At 54.9% G+C, this 15,703-nt stretch overlaps 1 protein-coding gene across 3 annotated transcripts; it reads left to right on the top strand.

Moving 5' to 3' along the window:
- The first annotated feature begins 59 nt into the window (after nt 1–59).
- TFR2 (transferrin receptor 2) lies at nt 60–13,849 on the top strand. Of its 3 annotated transcripts, none has more exons than XM_060649331.3 (18): nt 60–373; nt 645–867; nt 979–1,165; nt 5,015–5,155; nt 5,231–5,342; nt 5,449–5,571; nt 5,945–6,061; nt 6,193–6,332; nt 6,674–6,837; nt 7,849–7,958; nt 8,461–8,577; nt 8,660–8,723; nt 8,822–8,889; nt 8,976–9,052; nt 9,134–9,218; nt 9,307–9,534; nt 9,898–10,038; nt 13,096–13,849. In XM_060649331.3, the coding sequence occupies exons 1-18, from the start codon at nt 341–343 to the stop codon at nt 13,378–13,380; spliced, it is 2,415 nt and encodes an 804-aa protein (XP_060505314.1). In that variant the 5' UTR covers nt 60–340; the 3' UTR covers nt 13,381–13,849. The 3 variants fall into 3 exon arrangements, with proteins under 3 accessions (XP_060505314.1, XP_060505312.1, XP_060505313.1); XM_060649329.3 differs by having other exon boundaries at nt 61–373; nt 618–867; XM_060649330.3 differs by having other exon boundaries at nt 62–373; nt 618–867; nt 7,849–7,968; nt 8,495–8,577.
- The last annotated feature ends 1,854 nt before the right edge of the window (nt 13,850–15,703 follow it).

The following is a 15,703-nucleotide window of genomic DNA, read 5'->3' as shown; positions in this document are numbered from 1 at the left end:
CATCAGTCCCCTTCCCCCACCCCTGATGGGAACTAGGAGGCCAAAGTCTGCCCCAAGGTAAAAAAAAATGATTGTTTTGCAGGAAGGGAGCGGAAGTGGGACTGTGGAGGGATTGGCAGGGGAGGGCACAGCCCCTTGTCCTCTGGCCTGGGCTGGGGGTTCATATCTGGAAGGCTGGACTGAGGCCAGGACTGTGCCCCCACCCTTTGGGGGGGGGGGGACAAGAACGGCCTAGGCTCAGGCTGCCTGCCAGGGCTGATAAGGGGCCCTCTTGGGGCTCCCACAAACGGTTTATCACTGTTGGGGGAACAGCCGGCAAGGCTCAGGAGGGGGCACGAGCATGGAGCGGCTTTGGGGTCTACTTCACAGAACGGTAAGACCGAGTGGGGTTGGGGGACACGTTAGGCCTTCTCTCTAGGTCCTTCAGCCCCCTCCCAAACCCCAAAGCTGGCCCCTCCTCTCCCCACCTCCATCTTTCCCCTGCAGCTTGCCTCTCAGGACCCTTTCCCCTGCCTTGTGCTCCTCTGGCACCCCATAGTCACTGACTGTTATTGCCAGATCCTAGCCTATCCCCCACGCCTCTTCTCCCAATCTCATGCCCACCGTGCCCTGCGCAGCAAAGGCTGTCCCCACGACCCTCTCAGACCATCTACAAGCGCGTGGAGGGCACCCAGCAGTGGCGCCTGGAGGAGGAAGAGGAAGACGGGGAGGAGGGGGCTGAGCCACCCATCCACTTCTGCCCTATGGAGCTGAGGGGCCCTGACCTGGGCTCCAGAGCAGGGAAGCAGAACCTCGGACTCTGGGCAGCAACAGGACGAAGGGCTGCCCCCTACCTGGTCCTGACAACCCTGCTGATCTTCACTGGGGGTGAGAGTCATCCCCTACCCCATTCCCCCGTCAGTGAAGGGCCTGGGTTGGGGGTGGATTTCTGGAATCCAGAGGGGGGCACAAGGGCATCTCCATCTTGCCATCCCCCAGCTTTCCTTCTGGGCTATGTGGCCTTCCGAGGGTCCTGCCAGGCATGCGGGGATGACGTGTTGGTGGTCAGCGAGGACATAAACTATGAGCCGGGCCCAGACTCCCACCAGGGCACCTTGTACTGGAGCGACCTCCAGGCCATGTTCCTGAGGTTCCTGGGGGAGGGGCGCCTGGAGGACACAATCAGGTAAGGGTCAGCCTTGCCGGAACTCAGCCTCCTTCCCTCTGCCCAGGACTCTGGTGTGGGGCCCCTTCTGAGGCCTTCCACTTGCCTCCCTGGCCTCCCTGGGAGTGGTCCTGGGAAGGATGTCAGGCACTTGGAGCTGAGGGGAGGGGGGGCATCCCAGAGATAAGGTTGCAGAGGGGCTCTGGCTCTGAGGATGGCACCCTTAGGAGATGTGGGAGCTGACTGTCTGAGTGAGAGCAGAAGGGTCCAGTATCCAGACAGGAGGCGGGACAGACCCAGAAAAGTCCTGAGTGCCACATTACAGGGCTTGGATTTTGACCTGTGGCTGTGGGAAGCTCTGGGGGTTTCTGAGAAGGGACATTTTAAGGAATCTGAAAAAATGAGCACGCAAATGCATTTGTGAGCATAGACCTTCCGTCTAATTTGTGAGAGATCCCATCCAGACACAGACCACGCAGGCCCGAAGCTCAGCCCAAGCAGGCCAGTGTTTCTCTTGTTTTGCTGAGGTCACTTTCCCTATTGGGAAGGAGCTGCCCATTTAAATGGTTCAGAGGTCAGGCCTCCAATAGCCCTCTCTTTGGTCAGGAATAGTGGTTTCAGTGGATTCTCCTGGGTTTTCTAAGTAGAAAATCATATAAGCTATAGCTAGTGAGAGATGTATAGCCTCTTTCTCAATGTCTATACCTTTTCTGTCTTTTTTCATTGCTTATCGCATTAGAGGATGTGAATTTAGGTAATGATGACTGGAGATATGCCTATTTCCTGATTCTCACAGGAATGTTTTTATATTACTTTGTTATGGAGTATGAACTTTGCTGTAGACTCCAGATAACTTTTTTTTTTAATGTTTATTTATTTATTTTGAGAGAGAGAGAGAGAGAGAGAGTGTGTGTGTGTGTGTGTGTGTGTGTGTGTGTGTGCAGGGGAGGGGCAGAGAGAGAGGGAGAGAATCCCAAGCAGGCTCTGGGCTGTCACCACAGAGCTGGACTAAGGGCTCGATCCCACAAACAGTGAGATCATGACCTGAGCTGAAATCGAGAGTCAGATGCCTAACCAACTGAGCCACCCAGGCGCCCCAGGGCTTCTTATTTTCTTGGGCAACACTCGGTCGGCTGGGTACAGACTGAACAGGTGGTTTGCCAGGTTGCAGGGTGAGGTGTGGCACTGTGGATGTCATCAGAGGGTGGGGAGGGCAAGAGGGTGGCAGTGAGGGGGAGCGAGCGATGAAGTGATGCATGACTCCAGGGTGAATGGAGAAGGAAGGGAAAGCTGCAGAGAGGCTTGGAGAAATCGGACAGTCTGGAATACTCAATGTGGTTGAAGAGCAGGTATAGTGAGGGTCAGGGAGCAAGCTGGAACCTGGAAAGCTCTAGTCAGAGAGTGGGATATTGGAACTTTTAACATTTATCTGATAAATTGTGTCCTATTTATTCTGACATCTCCAACACTTAACACAGTGCCTGGCATTTAGTTAGTGTTCAGTAAATCCTCAGTGGATAAATATTCTGGAGACGGAATTCTGGGTAATGACAAGAGCAGTGTGGGTGTGACCAGGGAAGTAAATGGCTGAACTGGCAGTGACATTGATGAGGTCATTCATTCGTTTGTCCACCAAATATATTTGAGCACCTACCGTGTGGCAAGTGCTAGGCTAAGTAGTAGGTGGAGGCGATAGAGCAGAGAACAAAAGTCTGGACCTTGTCCTTATGGAGCTTTCAGTCTATTGGGGGAAATCAATACTGAACTAATAATCACATTCCTGACTATGTATTTGTTACTAGGATCATTGCAATGACTATGACCAGGGAGATCTGACTTAGAGTGGGGGTCAGGGAAGGCTTCCTTAAGGAAGGGAGGAGCTGACCCCAAGGGGTGAGTTGTTCACCAGGCCAAGAGAAGGTAGAAAAGCATTTTAGGCCAGAGAACAGCAGGTGCAGAGGGCCTGGGGTGAGAATGGTGGCCTATTGGAGGAAGTGAACGAAGGTCCATGTGACTGTCTGAATGAGTACAGAGGGGTCCAGATAGGACAGACCCAGAAAAGTCTTTAATGGCACATCACAGGGCTTGAATTTTGACCTGTGGCCAGGGGGGGTTCGGTGTCAAGGTGGATATGGCTCAGGTCATATAAGGCCTTAATGGCTACCCAAACTGCTTTGGATTTTAAGAGGAAAGAGGGAGAAATGAAGAATTTGAAACAACAGTGTATCATGATCAGATGTAGGGGGAGCTTTTAGTGGTTTGTTTTTTTTTTTTTGGTTGTTTGTTTTTGTTTTTGTTTTTGTTTTTTAAGGTTGGTGCAAAGAACAGAGTTCATGATACTCCTGGGGCAGTAGTTCAGTGTCCTCAGCAAAGGATTTTCTTATTTAATTTCCCTCCCTAACTCTGAGCCCTCCTCCCTCGTCTCCTCACCCAGAAGCACCTCATCTGATGTGTTTGATGTGCGCCTTTAAATACACACATAGCTTTGTCATATATGGAATGTGCTACATGGATAGGTAGAATTTTCAAAACATTTAATGTTTGCATAACATCCTCTATGTTCATTGTTTTTAAAGTTAAGCCATGTGGAAAAATATAAAGAGGAATGTAAAAAAAAAAAAAAAGTCACTCCAAGACCCACTACTCAGATACAGCTCTCTCTAGTGTCTCTCTAGCGTGTTTTTAATTTGATAAATTTTTCTTTTAATTTAACGCCATGTTTTCAAGGTCTATATATTGCAGCGTGTACATCTAATTTACTGTTATGCATCATCTATTTTACGAACGCACTGATGGATGCAGTTTCAAACAAATACTTGAGATCCTGGATGGGGGTGGAGTGGGAGGCAGGAATGGTCTTGAGAAAACCACTTAGACCATGGAGTGCAGTGGTCCTCGCGAGAGCTCAGAGGGTGCAGGCTGAGACTAAGGTGACCCTGCATGTGGATTTTGAAGTAGGGCAGAAACTTGGTGGAGTTCCTTAGTGGAGATGAAAATGATATGCCAGATACCAAAGTCCTTGATGAAAGCGGACAAGTGACCGATTGTCTGAAAGAGGGGCAGAGCGTGGGAGAGCTGGATGCTCCAGGCTTCAAAGGAAGAGAGTTCTCCCAGAGCAGTAATGGCCAGAAATTCGAACCGTGGAGCCAGGGGCCTGCCTCCACTGCAAGTGCAGGTGGTAGAAGAACCAGAGCCCCATAGGAACCCGGCGTCTCAGGCGACAGCTGGGTTTCTGCCAAGGCAAAAGGTAGAGGGGTATTCAATGATGATGCTGAGGAGGGAGGAGTCTGTCCACCTTGGAGAGGGTGCAGGTGAAGCCTGTTGTCAGGGAGGCCATGCCTGAAGCTCAGGCGACAACAGGCTCACTAGTTAGGTGGTGACTATGGAAGACGACAGGGTGAGGTCTCCAAGACAAGGGGCCCCACTATGACACCTGGAACCACGGTGTTAAGATAGCTCTGTGAGACTCAGGTGGAGGGTGGGGGAGATGGAGGGCCACATCCGCCCAGTTAGCCCTTTGGAAGAAAAGTGTTTTTCATATGTGGGGCAAAGCACAGGACAGTATGCGTATGTGTGGAAAGGCAGTAAATCGGGAAGTTTGGATTGAGCCAGTAATAACCTAAGAGATGGTGGACAAGATACCAAGAAAGCTAAGGAGGAAGGAGGCCTTAGAGACGCTGGCTGGCAGCCCGGTGGTAATGGGATGGATGGTAATGGTCGAGTCAGGGAGAGACTTGAGAGTCCGTCACTCCCCAGGCCCCAGGGCGACCCCACGTCTCTGGCATCAGTCCCCCTCCCTCCCTCTCCTCCAGGCGTCCAGAAGTCCCCTTCTTCCCCTTCCACGCCCCAATCCCACCTCTTCCCGCTCAGGCAAACCAGCCTTCGGAAAAGGGTGGCTGGTTCGGCCGGCATGGCGGCCCTGGCTCAGGACATCCGCGTGGCGCTCTTGGGCCAAAAGCTGGACCACGTCTGGATGGATACGCACTACGTGGGGCTGCAGTTCCCGGACCCGTGAGTGCGCGGGGGGGCGCGCGGGGGGGCGCGCGGGGGGGCGCGCGGGGGGCGCTTACCACCTCCGCTCCTCAGGGCTCATCCCAATACCCTGCATTGGGTGGAGGCGGCTGGGAAGCTCGGGGAGCCCCTGCAGCTGGAGGACCACGATGTCTACTGTCCCTACAGCGCCACGGGCAACGCCACGGTGAGCGCCCCCTGTCCCGCCCCCAGGACGGGGGCAGCGAGCGTCCCCTCCCGGGTGGCGGAGGAGGGACGGGGAGACAGCGCCTCACAGCCCTTCTCATTCCCAGGGAGAGCTGGTGTACGCCCACTACGGGCGCCCAGAGGACCTGCAGGACCTGCGGGCCCGGGGCGTGGAGCCGGCGGGGCGCCTCCTGCTGGTGCGCCTGGGGGAGATCAGTTTTGCCCAGAAGGTGAGGGTCCCTGGATGGGGGATGGAGTGGAGCGCGGAGGGCGCAGGGCTGGGGAAAGCGAAGATAGGACAGCAGCAGATGGGGAGCCTCTAGGAGGCTGTCAGAAGAGGAAAAGAACCAAGCGGGTAAGAAAGTGTTGGCGGGGAACAAAATCGGGAGGTTGGGATGGGGAACAAGCAGGGAAGAATGTGGAGCAAGGTGAGGTTTGCTGTGCGAAGGTGGGAAGATGAGGGTGGTGGGGGGTGCCCACAGCCTCTCTGGGTTCATAATAGCAGAGCAGAGGCAGTGCCACTTTACTTTTACTTGCTTCTCCTGCCCTTATAAATCGGTTTTCTCTGGGAGAAGGAGCCTTTTACCCATGTCCCATCCCCAGGTGGCCAGTGCCCAGGACTTTGGGGCCCGAGGAGTGCTCATATACCCTGATTCCGCAGACTTCTCACAGGACCCACACAAGCTCGGCCTGTCCAGCCACAGGGCTGTGTATGGACATGTGAGTCTGGGGGCAGCCAGTGGTGGATTCCTGGGGTCCCAAGACTGTACCTCTTTGTCTAGGATGATGCTGGTAAGCTACTCCTGGGAGCCCAGCTCACAGTTTCAGCGTGGACACCCCCTTCCTCACAGGTGCACCTGGGAACCGGGGACCCCTACACGCCTGGCTTCCCTTCCTTTAATCAAACCCAGTTCCCTCCAGTCCAGTCCTCAGGCCTCCCTAACATCCCAGCCCAGCCCATCAGTGCGGACATTGCTTCCATCCTGCTGAGGTGAGGGGCGTGTGGGGGCCAAGAGGGGAGGAGGAAGGGAGAGGGAGCTAGTTTGTAAAGTCTTTTGGGGTGAACTAGAAAAAGATGAATCTTCTGGGTGGGCAGAGCCTCATGCCAGTGCCTGCCATCCGGTGAGTGGAACTCCAGCTGGATATCACACCCACTTCCTCTGGGCACCTTTGAGGACCTAACCTGCACAACTGTCCAAGGCAGGAGGCACATTGCAGAAGTCGAGCTGGAACCAGAGGGTGGGAGGGAAAGAGCGCAGGGGGAGCTCTGGGCTCTTCTATAGCCTGGGCCTCTCTGCCACTTCCAACCCTTTCTGCCCCACCCCTCTCCAGGAAACTCCAAGGCCCTGTGGCCCCCCAGGAATGGCAGGGGCACCTCCCAGTGTCCCCTTATCGCCTGGGCCCTGGGCCAGGCTTGCATCTAGGGGTCAACAACCACAGGGTCTCTACCCCCATCAGCAACATCTTTGGCTGCATCGAGGGCCGCTCAGAGCCAGGTGTGCTAGCTTGCCCAGCATCACCCACAGCCTGCAGGAGGGGAGCCATTGCTCATGAACCTGGACTAGAAATGGGGCTGGAGCAGGAGGCCCTGGGGGAGTGGGCAGGGGTGGTGCCCAGGGGAGGGGGCAGCAGGAGTTAGCAGGGTGGGAGGCTGGCAAATTGAGGCTGATCTGGGACCAAGGAGGGTGGCAATGAGTAGACCCCATGGTCAAATCTGTCCAGAGACAGAATGGGCAGTTCTGCACAGTAGTGAGTTCCCTAGCACAGGAGGTGAGCAAGTGTGCTTTGGGTGATGTCATAGCATAAAAAGGAGTTCAGGTTAGACAGACGAACATTTTGAGCCTAACTAGATGCAGATAGCAGTAGGAATCTAAGTGGGTTCTTTTTTTATTTTTAATGTTTAGTTTTGAGACAGAGAGAGAGAAAAAGAGTGAGCATGAGCGGGGAAGGTGCAGAGAGAGAGGGAGACAGAAGAAGCAGGCTCCACCTTGATAACAGAGAGCCTGACACAAGGCTCGAACCTATGAACCATGAGATCACAATCTGAGCTGAAGTCAGATGCTCAACTGACTGAGTCAGCCAGGTGCCCCCGAATCAAAGTGGGTTCTTGAGCTGAAGAGTGTGATATCTACAAACACTGAGGAGAGACACAGGGAAGCCTGTGATGGCAGCTCAGATGAGAAACCGGGGTTGGGGGGGGATGGTTGGGGTAGAGGGGTAGAGGAGGAAGACCCGTCAGGACTTGTCAAACAGCAGGACATGGCTGACCAGGGAGGTGATGGAATCCAGAATGACTCCAAGCACCCTGCTGAAGGAGCAGGCCATCCAGGCAGGGCCAAGCAGAAGTGGTGCTGTCACTTTAGGGACAGCAGGGATGGCAGGGCTGGGAAGTGGAGACTGAGAGGCCTAAGAAATGGTGAGGGCTGAGGCCCTGTGACACACCCTCCCAGGTGCTTTCTGGGTACTGCCAGTATAAGGACATAGACCCCAAACCTCCCCTCCTGCAGATCACTATGTTGTCATTGGGGCGCAGAGGGATGCGTGGGGCCCAGGAGCGGCCAAGTCTGCTGTGGGGACGGCCATACTGCTAGAGCTGGTGCGAACCTTTTCCTCCATGGTGAGCAATGGTAAGGTCAAGCCCTGGGCCGGGTAGCTGGGTCTGTGGCCTGAGCCAGGACAGGGCAGAGAGGCAGTCAGGAGCACAGGCTAGAGAGTGGCCACTCAGACCTGGGCCAAACCTGGCTTCTCCATGTCCCAGCTGCATGGCCCTGGGCAAGTCACTTTACCTCCATTTCCTCATCTAAACATGAAAGTAGAGTTGACCCTGTAGCAATGCCAGGGTTAGGGGTGCAGACCCCTCTGCTCCGTTGAAAATCTGCATGTAAGTGGACCCAAGCAGTTCAAACCCATGTTTAAGAGTCAACTGTAATAATAGTCCTTGGTCTGAGTGAAGCATTAAGCAGGAGACTCCATACGAAAGCCATCTCCATCACTGTTATAGTTGAGTCAGGGCAGACCAGGGGAGGTGGGCTGGGCTGGGGGCTGGACGGGAGGAAAGGAGAGACCCCAGGGAAGTAGGACAGAGGAAGGCAATGATGGCGTCTCTGCTTGGTCTTCAGCTGAGCCCATGCTCCCAACCCACTCTGCTTCCAGGCTTCCGGCCTCGTAGGAGCCTTCTCTTCATCAGCTGGGACGGAGGGGACTTTGGGAGCGTGGGCTCCACAGAGTGGCTAGAGGTAATGTGGGGTCCAGGACAGGGAGTCAGGCAGTGGGAAGAGGTGGGGGGGGGGGGTTAAACCTCATATCCCTCACCCACAGGGCTACCTCAGCGTGCTGCACCTCAAAGCTGTAGTCTATGTGAGCCTGGACAATGCCGTGCTGGGTGAGTGGGGGTAGTGTGACCAGCTGGGCCCCCTCTGGTACACCCTGCCCTCAGGGCCAAGCCTTGAGCCTGGCATCCCTTCTCCTCCCTCTCTGCAGGAGATGACAAGTTCCAGGCCAAGACCAGCCCCCTTCTGATCAGCCTCATAGAGAACATCCTGAAGCAGGCAAGAGCTGGCCAGGAGCAGGGGATGAAGGGAAGCTGGTGGTGGCCAGGGCCTGACCTGACCGGTGCCCCCTACCCTGCCTCCAGGTGGACTCTCCTAACCACAGTGGGCAGACCCTCTATGAGCAGGTGATGTTCAACAATCACAGCTGGGATGCTGAGGTGTAAGTTGGGGTGAGGAGCAAGGGAGGGCAACTTGTGGGGGGAGCCAAACCCACAGAGCACTCCAACCTGCCCACTCTCAGGATCCAGCCACTGCCCATGGACAGCAGTGCCTATTCCTTCACGGCCTTTGCGGGGGTCCCTGCCGTTGAGTTCTCTTTCATGGAGGTGAGACTTCCTGGCCCTGTCCCAGAGCAGCATCCCCTCAGCCTGCCTGTACAATGACCCTGTGCCAGCGTGCACCCTGTCCCCGCAGGATGGCCAGGCGTACCCGTTCCTGCACACGAAGGATGACACATACGAGAACCTACACAGGGTCCTGCGGGGCCGCCTGCCCGCGGTGGCCCAGGCTGTGGCCCAGCTCGCTGGGCAACTCCTCATCAGGCTCAGCCACGATCACCTGCTGCCTCTGGACTTCGGCCGCTACGGGGACGTGGTCCTCAAGCACATCGGCAGCCTCAACGAGTTCTCTGGGGACCTCAAGGTCCAAGATACCAACCCTGCTCCTGGCTTCTGGGGATGGGGGGGGGGCGCTATATCCCCCCTAAGTGCTGCCCATTCCAGAGGTGTGGCCCCTCTTCCCCACAATCCTTAGGGTCTAGTCCCCTCTGACAACCTGGTCCTTTTACTCCTGCCCTAGACCCCTAGACCCCTTAGGACCCAACTCATACCCTCCCAACCAGAGAGAAGGCCCAGATCTTCTTCCCTCTCCCACTATTCTGTTCCACTATACCCCCTAGTCCTGCCAGCCCCAGGGTCTCAGCCCCATTCCCCAGCACCTGGACCCCCACCCTAGGCTGGGGTCCTGGCCCCTGCGTCCGGCCCCAGCCTGCGTCTCCATCCTCAGGCCCGCGGGCTGACCCTCCAGTGGGTGTACTCGGCGCGGGGGGACTACATCCGGGCAGCTGAGAAGCTGCGAAAGGAGATCTACAGCTCAGAGGAGAGCGATGAGCGGCTGATGCGCATGTACAACGTGCGCATCATGCGGGTGAGGCCCCGCCCCCGCGCCCTCTCCCTTTCCCTGAAGGCCTGGAGCCACCCTTCCGAGGACCCATTCGCCCTGTGCTCCTCTCCCCTGTTTCCGCCTTTGCTCCGTCCCTGTCTTCCGGGCGCTCCCAGTCCTGGACTGACAGCGCTCACAGACCGGCCAGGCTGGAGTGACCACTGAGACAGGCCCCGCAAAGTGATGAAACGGACAGGGAGGGCCAGACGCGTGGCAGACGGCGTGGCAGAACTGGGACTCCTCTGCCTTGCGCCGAGCCCTTCACTGCCTCCCTCTCCTCTCCTCTGGAGAGAAAAAGCACGTCCACGATCGTCCACAGTACAAGAGGCACAAGCTTATGGCCAGGAGGGGCAAAGGCTTAAGAAATTCAGAGCAAGGAGAGCTCTCTTCCCTCTGGTAATAAGATAGGTGAAACCCAGAGAAGCTGCCTGGGGGAAGTGTCACGTAAAGTTCTACAGGATCTGATTCCTTGGCCAATTCCTCCCACTTCATTTTGAATACTTCCCAACTCACGCTCTGTCTCCTGTTCCAACCTCTCCACTTTCTTCCATTTATTTATTCCCAAGAACTCAGCGCTTTGATTTCGGGAAATGGGATAAGTAGGGGCCGTGGGCATGGGAAAAAGTCTACAGGGCAAAATTCTAAGCAGGACCATCCTCCTTGAGTGTGGTGTGGACAGGGAACCCGGACTGTATGCAGGACCTTGGTTTTGGGACATGTCTTCCATTTGTTTTTCCCTCCTGTGACCCTGCCTGTTTCCCTTGGCACCACTTACCCCTTGTTTCTGTTCGCAAACCCATCCCTCTTGCTCTTTCATCCTTGCTCTTTTCTCCTGATCCCTCTCATCCTTCTCTCTCTTCAGTTTCCTCTCTTATTCCCCTACTTCCTGACCTCTCCATCTCCCCTTCCCTTTGCCCCTTCCACTGAGACACGCATGGTTCATTCTCATTCACAGATCTTGCTTTAATCCCTGCTGTGCCAGACTCCGGGAACACAAAAAGATGCTACTCCCCTCACCCACCCCACTCCCCCAAGTTGCCACATGCCCCCTCCCCCCCCCCCCCCCCCCGGGAATGAAGGGCACCTATATGCTAGGGGCATGATTCAGACTCAGGGCTGGAGAGTAAAAGATTCAGAACTTCAGAACCAGCAACATGGCTGGGTCAGACCCAGGGAACTCTGTTGCTCTAGACCAGGGGTTGGTAAACTATAGCCAGTGGGCCAAACTTGGCCTGCTGCCTGTTTTGCAAATAAAGTTTTATGGAAACACAGCCATGCACATTGATTTTTCATATTCTCTATGGCTGCTTTTGTACTAGCTATGGTGGCAAAGTTGAGTGTTTGCAACAGAAACAATATGGCCTGCAGAGCCGAAAATATTTGCTACCTGGCTTTTTTTAGAAAAAGTTTGCTAACCCCTGCTTTAGACTGTGAGGTTCGTCTAGAGGAACAAACAGAACGTGGGTTGGTGCAGAGAAAAGACATTCAGAGTAGAGACATCCAGAGTAAGGGTATGGCAGTGAGATAGGCCTGGTTGTCCTTGGGAGCAGGGCATGGACCAGCAGAACCTGAACAGAAGTCTGTGGAGAAGCAGAGGGGAGAGGAGCACCAAACTGTGGGAGAGAGATCACCTATCAAGGGAGCCTTGAATGCCAGGAAAAGAAGTTTGAATTTTTAGGGTCTGGGCATCAAGGAAATTAGGGAGGTGTTTGAACAGGGAGGTGGTGGGGGCAGAACAGAGTTTTAGGAAGGATTTGGCCAGACCGTCCATGGTGAAAAGGGAATGAATGGAGTGATGGCTGAGCTCTGGATGAGAGTGGTAGTAAATACCACCTGTGGGTGAGGGGACTGGAATGATGGGAGACATTTGGAAGGAAAATGGACAGACGGGGTGTTAAGGGAAGAGGAGGGGGAAAATGATAGCAGCTGCCATTTCTCGAGGGCTGCCATGTGCTAGGGCTTTACTGCATTTTCCCTCACAGGACCCCCCAAATCTCGTGAGGTTGCTAGTACTGTACAATAACTTATCCAAGATCGCAGTAAGTGGTGGAGCCAAAATCAGAAACCAGGCAGTCTGAGCTCACCCCATTCACATGAACACACCTTCCGGGCTGAGAGGCTGGCACTGGGGAGACCCTGGCACTCACGAGGGATTGTGGGTGCAAGGGTCAGGTTTTAGAAGAAGTTGGTGCTCATGTGTGTGAGGCTGTGTCCAGGTGCCCCCTACCTGGTGGGGAGGTCCAGAAGGGTGGAGGCCAGGATTTCAGTGGATGATTTTTGTCAAGTAGACTTGGCAATTATCCCCATGAGGTCGTGACTGCAGTCAGGGGCATGGAGGAGCCCTTCCAGTGAAAGATGGAGGGCTTGAAAAGATGTGAGCGTGTGAGACCACCCATAGAGATTCCAATTTTGTTGGGGTGGCACCCACGCGATGGTGATTCTAATAAGCAGCCAGGCTTGAAGAACACCGGATTGTAGGTAAGGAGAGGAGCAGAGGGTGGGGGTCCAGCCTTGGGCCTGCCCATACGTGGGAGCAGAAGGAACCCAGAGAGGCTGGAAGAAAGGTGGGAGAACTGGGCGGGGAGTGAGGCCATCTCGAGAAAGATGATCAGCATCTGAGTCACAGAGGGAGGACAGAGTCAGGCACTTCATTAGCACTAGCCTGTCCCCTTGACCTTTGACGCTGGTATGTGGACGTTGGCGGCCGTGAGGGGGAATGACTGGGGTGTAGGAGAGTGAGGAACAGCAGGACCATAGACTGTTATTTGAGGCTTTAGCCGGGTAAGTGAATGAGTGAAGACGGAAGACTGGGAGGGCGTAGATGCGGGCTTGGAGGCCAGAGGGATAGAATGGGATAGAATCTAAAACACAGTAGGAGGACGCTGCCTACCCGGCTGCTGGTGACGTCAAAGAATGGCTACCCCCGATTGGGTAGACAAAGGGAGGTGGGACTTAGAGAAGCTGCTCAGCAATGTTCGCTACGCGTGTCCGGCCCCGCGCTCAGGCGGAACCCCCACCCGACACGACCCCTTCTCGGCGCAGGTGGAGTTCTACTTCCTGTCTCAGTACGTGTCGCCGGCCGACTCCCCGTTCCGCCACATTTTCTTGGGCCACGGAGACCACACGCTGGACGCGCTGCTCGACCACGTGCGACTGTTGCGCTCCCACGGTTCCGGAGACCCTAGGGCTGCCTCCTCCCGGGTGGCTCCCGGCCTGGGCTTCCAGGAGAGCCGCTTCCGACGCCAGCTGGCCCTGCTCACCTGGACGCTGCAGGGGGCAGCCAACGCACTTAGCGGGGACGTCTGGAACATCGATAACAACTTCTGAGGTCCGCGGTGGGCAGGGCGAGCATATGCCCCTGCCGAGAGCTCCTGCTCTCCCGCTTGAGCGACTTCTAGGTGATAGAGGTGCCTAGTGCCACCTCTCACTGCTGACCGGTTTCTCATTAGCCTTTCCCGTCCTTGCAAAGGGCCCAGCTGAGATGCCTGCGCAGACACCCACACCCCTGGCCCTGAAATGTAGGAGTAGGTGAGGAGTGACTTCCACAACGGGCCGGCATTACTGTCAGCTAATCAGAGAGCCGCATCCGCTCCCTCATCACAGCCCTTTACCCTGCGGGAAAGGGGCCCCCACACCTAGAGACCACTCGGGAAGGTTTCCTAGGTCCTGGGACATGACCAGTCCTCTTAGTGGGAGAATGACTGGAACCATAGCCTATAGCCAACAGGTGGTCTGTGGTGGGAGGGGCTGGGGTTTGGACCTTAATAAACCACCTGGTGGCATCTGTTGTTTATAAGCACTTTTATGCTTCTTCCTCACCCTCACTCCACCCAATCTTCCCTCCCTTGAGACAGGGAAGGGTTGGGCAGAGGGGCCAAAGAGGATGCAAACAGGAATGCTGTCTCCATGGGGAAAACTTTGTTCTGTTACCTGAGGAAGTAAGGATGCTGCCTAAGGAAATAAGGAGGGCCCTTCTCCAAAGACCATCGTGGGTGGAGAGCTGGCTCTGTAGCTTCTCCAGAGACCAGGGATGGATACATTATTTTCAGGGCCTCTTGTTCAAAAGGTATGAACAAACCTTTTTCTTTCCTACAGTCTTTCAACCTGTATGGTGGATTTTAATTTGCTATTTAATGTCCGGATCTTCAGACGGAAATACCCTGGGGCAGATCCCCATAGGTACTGGGGCTCTGCTCCACACCTTGGTACGGATGGCGCACGTGCCAGACCCTGACCATGACCTGGAGCTTTCCTGTGCCTGGGGCCAGGCCCCTGCTGGGAAAGGAGGGTACCAGTTGTCTCTGGGTGGGGGCAGGGAGCTGGCAGGTAAGAACACGACCAGGGGCGGCAGGACCCCCACACATTCACCATTGTCCCATCAGACTGTCCTTCCAAAAACATAAATTCAGACGAGACAGGGCGCGTTCAAGGTGGCATGGCCGTAGATCCAAAACATAAATTCAAAGGTAAAACCAATTAAGAATTTCAAGGTGGTGACCACAGAGCATTAGCCCCCAAACATGGGGCCTCCTGAGAACAGGGCCCTGGGAGACTGCAGGGGTCACACACACACACCTGTTAGACTGACCCACCCTGGGACCGCTCCACATGGGTCCCCTTTGGTCAGTTTTGTCCAACAAGGTAGAAGCTGCAGGAGGGCAGGGAAGTGTAAATGCTGCCTGCACCACTTTACCCTTAATCACATCTCAGGTGGCGGCAGCCCTGGCCCTCACTCAAGGGCAGCTGCATAAATACTAGGGCCTGTGTCTGGGCTACTCGGTCCTCTCTTGATGTGGACAGGTCCTACCCTGCGCCTCAGGACACTGGGGAGTAAAGGCCTCTTAGTGTACAGTTTGCGATGCCCCAGGCTCTGGGTTCCAGGATGAAACATCCCCCCTCTTACGCCCCCTGAGCCTGACTTGGTGGGTTCTCAGGAGCCTGGACCAGGGTCAGATGCTCCTTGACTATTTGCTTCTCTGACATAATGTCTGGAACAAATTTCCCAAAGTAGTTTCTCAGCCCTTCACCTTGTCCAGAATAGCAATCTGGAAAAGAGATGTTCATGTGCTAATCCCTGAAACCTGTGAATGTTACCTTGCCCAACAAAAAGGACTTTTTGGATGTGGTTGGGTTGAGGATCTTGAGATGGGGAGTATGTTGAGCTGAAATGTGCCCCCCCCCCAAATTCGTATGTTGAAGCCCTAACCCCCAATATCTCAGTCTGTATTTGGAGACACGGCCTTTAAAGATGTGATTAAGTTTAAATGAAGCCATTAGGGTGGACCTAATCCAAGCCGATCAGTGTCCTTGTAAGAAAATTGGACACGGAGAGACATCAAGAATGTGCACACACACAGGAAAGGCCATGTAAAGACATGGTGAGAAGGGGGCAATCTGTGAGCCAAAGAGAGGCTTCCAGAGAAATCAAATCTGTTGCCACCTTACTCTTGAACATCTAGCCTCTAGAACTGTCAGAAAATTAATTTGTGTTTAAGCGCCACCCCCCCCCCCCCCGTCCCCGTCTGTGTAGCCCTAGCAAACTAATAGGGAGATTATCCTGGATTGGGGGAGTGGGGGTATGTCATCAATAAGGTCCTTCTAGAAGGAGGCAAGAGGATCAGAGATGTGACAACAAGCAGAGAACAGACAG

Source organism: Panthera onca, chromosome E3 (assembly GCF_046562875.1).
Source record: "Panthera onca isolate mPanOnc1 chromosome E3, mPanOnc1 haplotype 2, whole genome shotgun sequence".
NCBI lineage: Eukaryota > Metazoa > Chordata > Mammalia > Carnivora > Felidae > Panthera > Panthera onca.
This window is presented reverse-complemented; position numbering and strand designations above follow the sequence as displayed.

Bases quoted from the DNA above. Each gene is read 5' to 3' on its own strand.
- TFR2 (XM_060649329.3), top strand. From the start codon at position 341: ATGGAGCGGCTTTGGGGTCTACTTCACAGAACG. The intron at 5,343-5,448 runs GTGAGCGCCCCC...TCTCATTCCCAG, and splicing joins GCGCCACGGGCAACGCCACG to GGAGAGCTGGTGTACGCCCA. The intron at 10,039-13,095 runs GTGAGGCCCCGC...TTCTCGGCGCAG, and splicing joins ACAACGTGCGCATCATGCGG to GTGGAGTTCTACTTCCTGTC.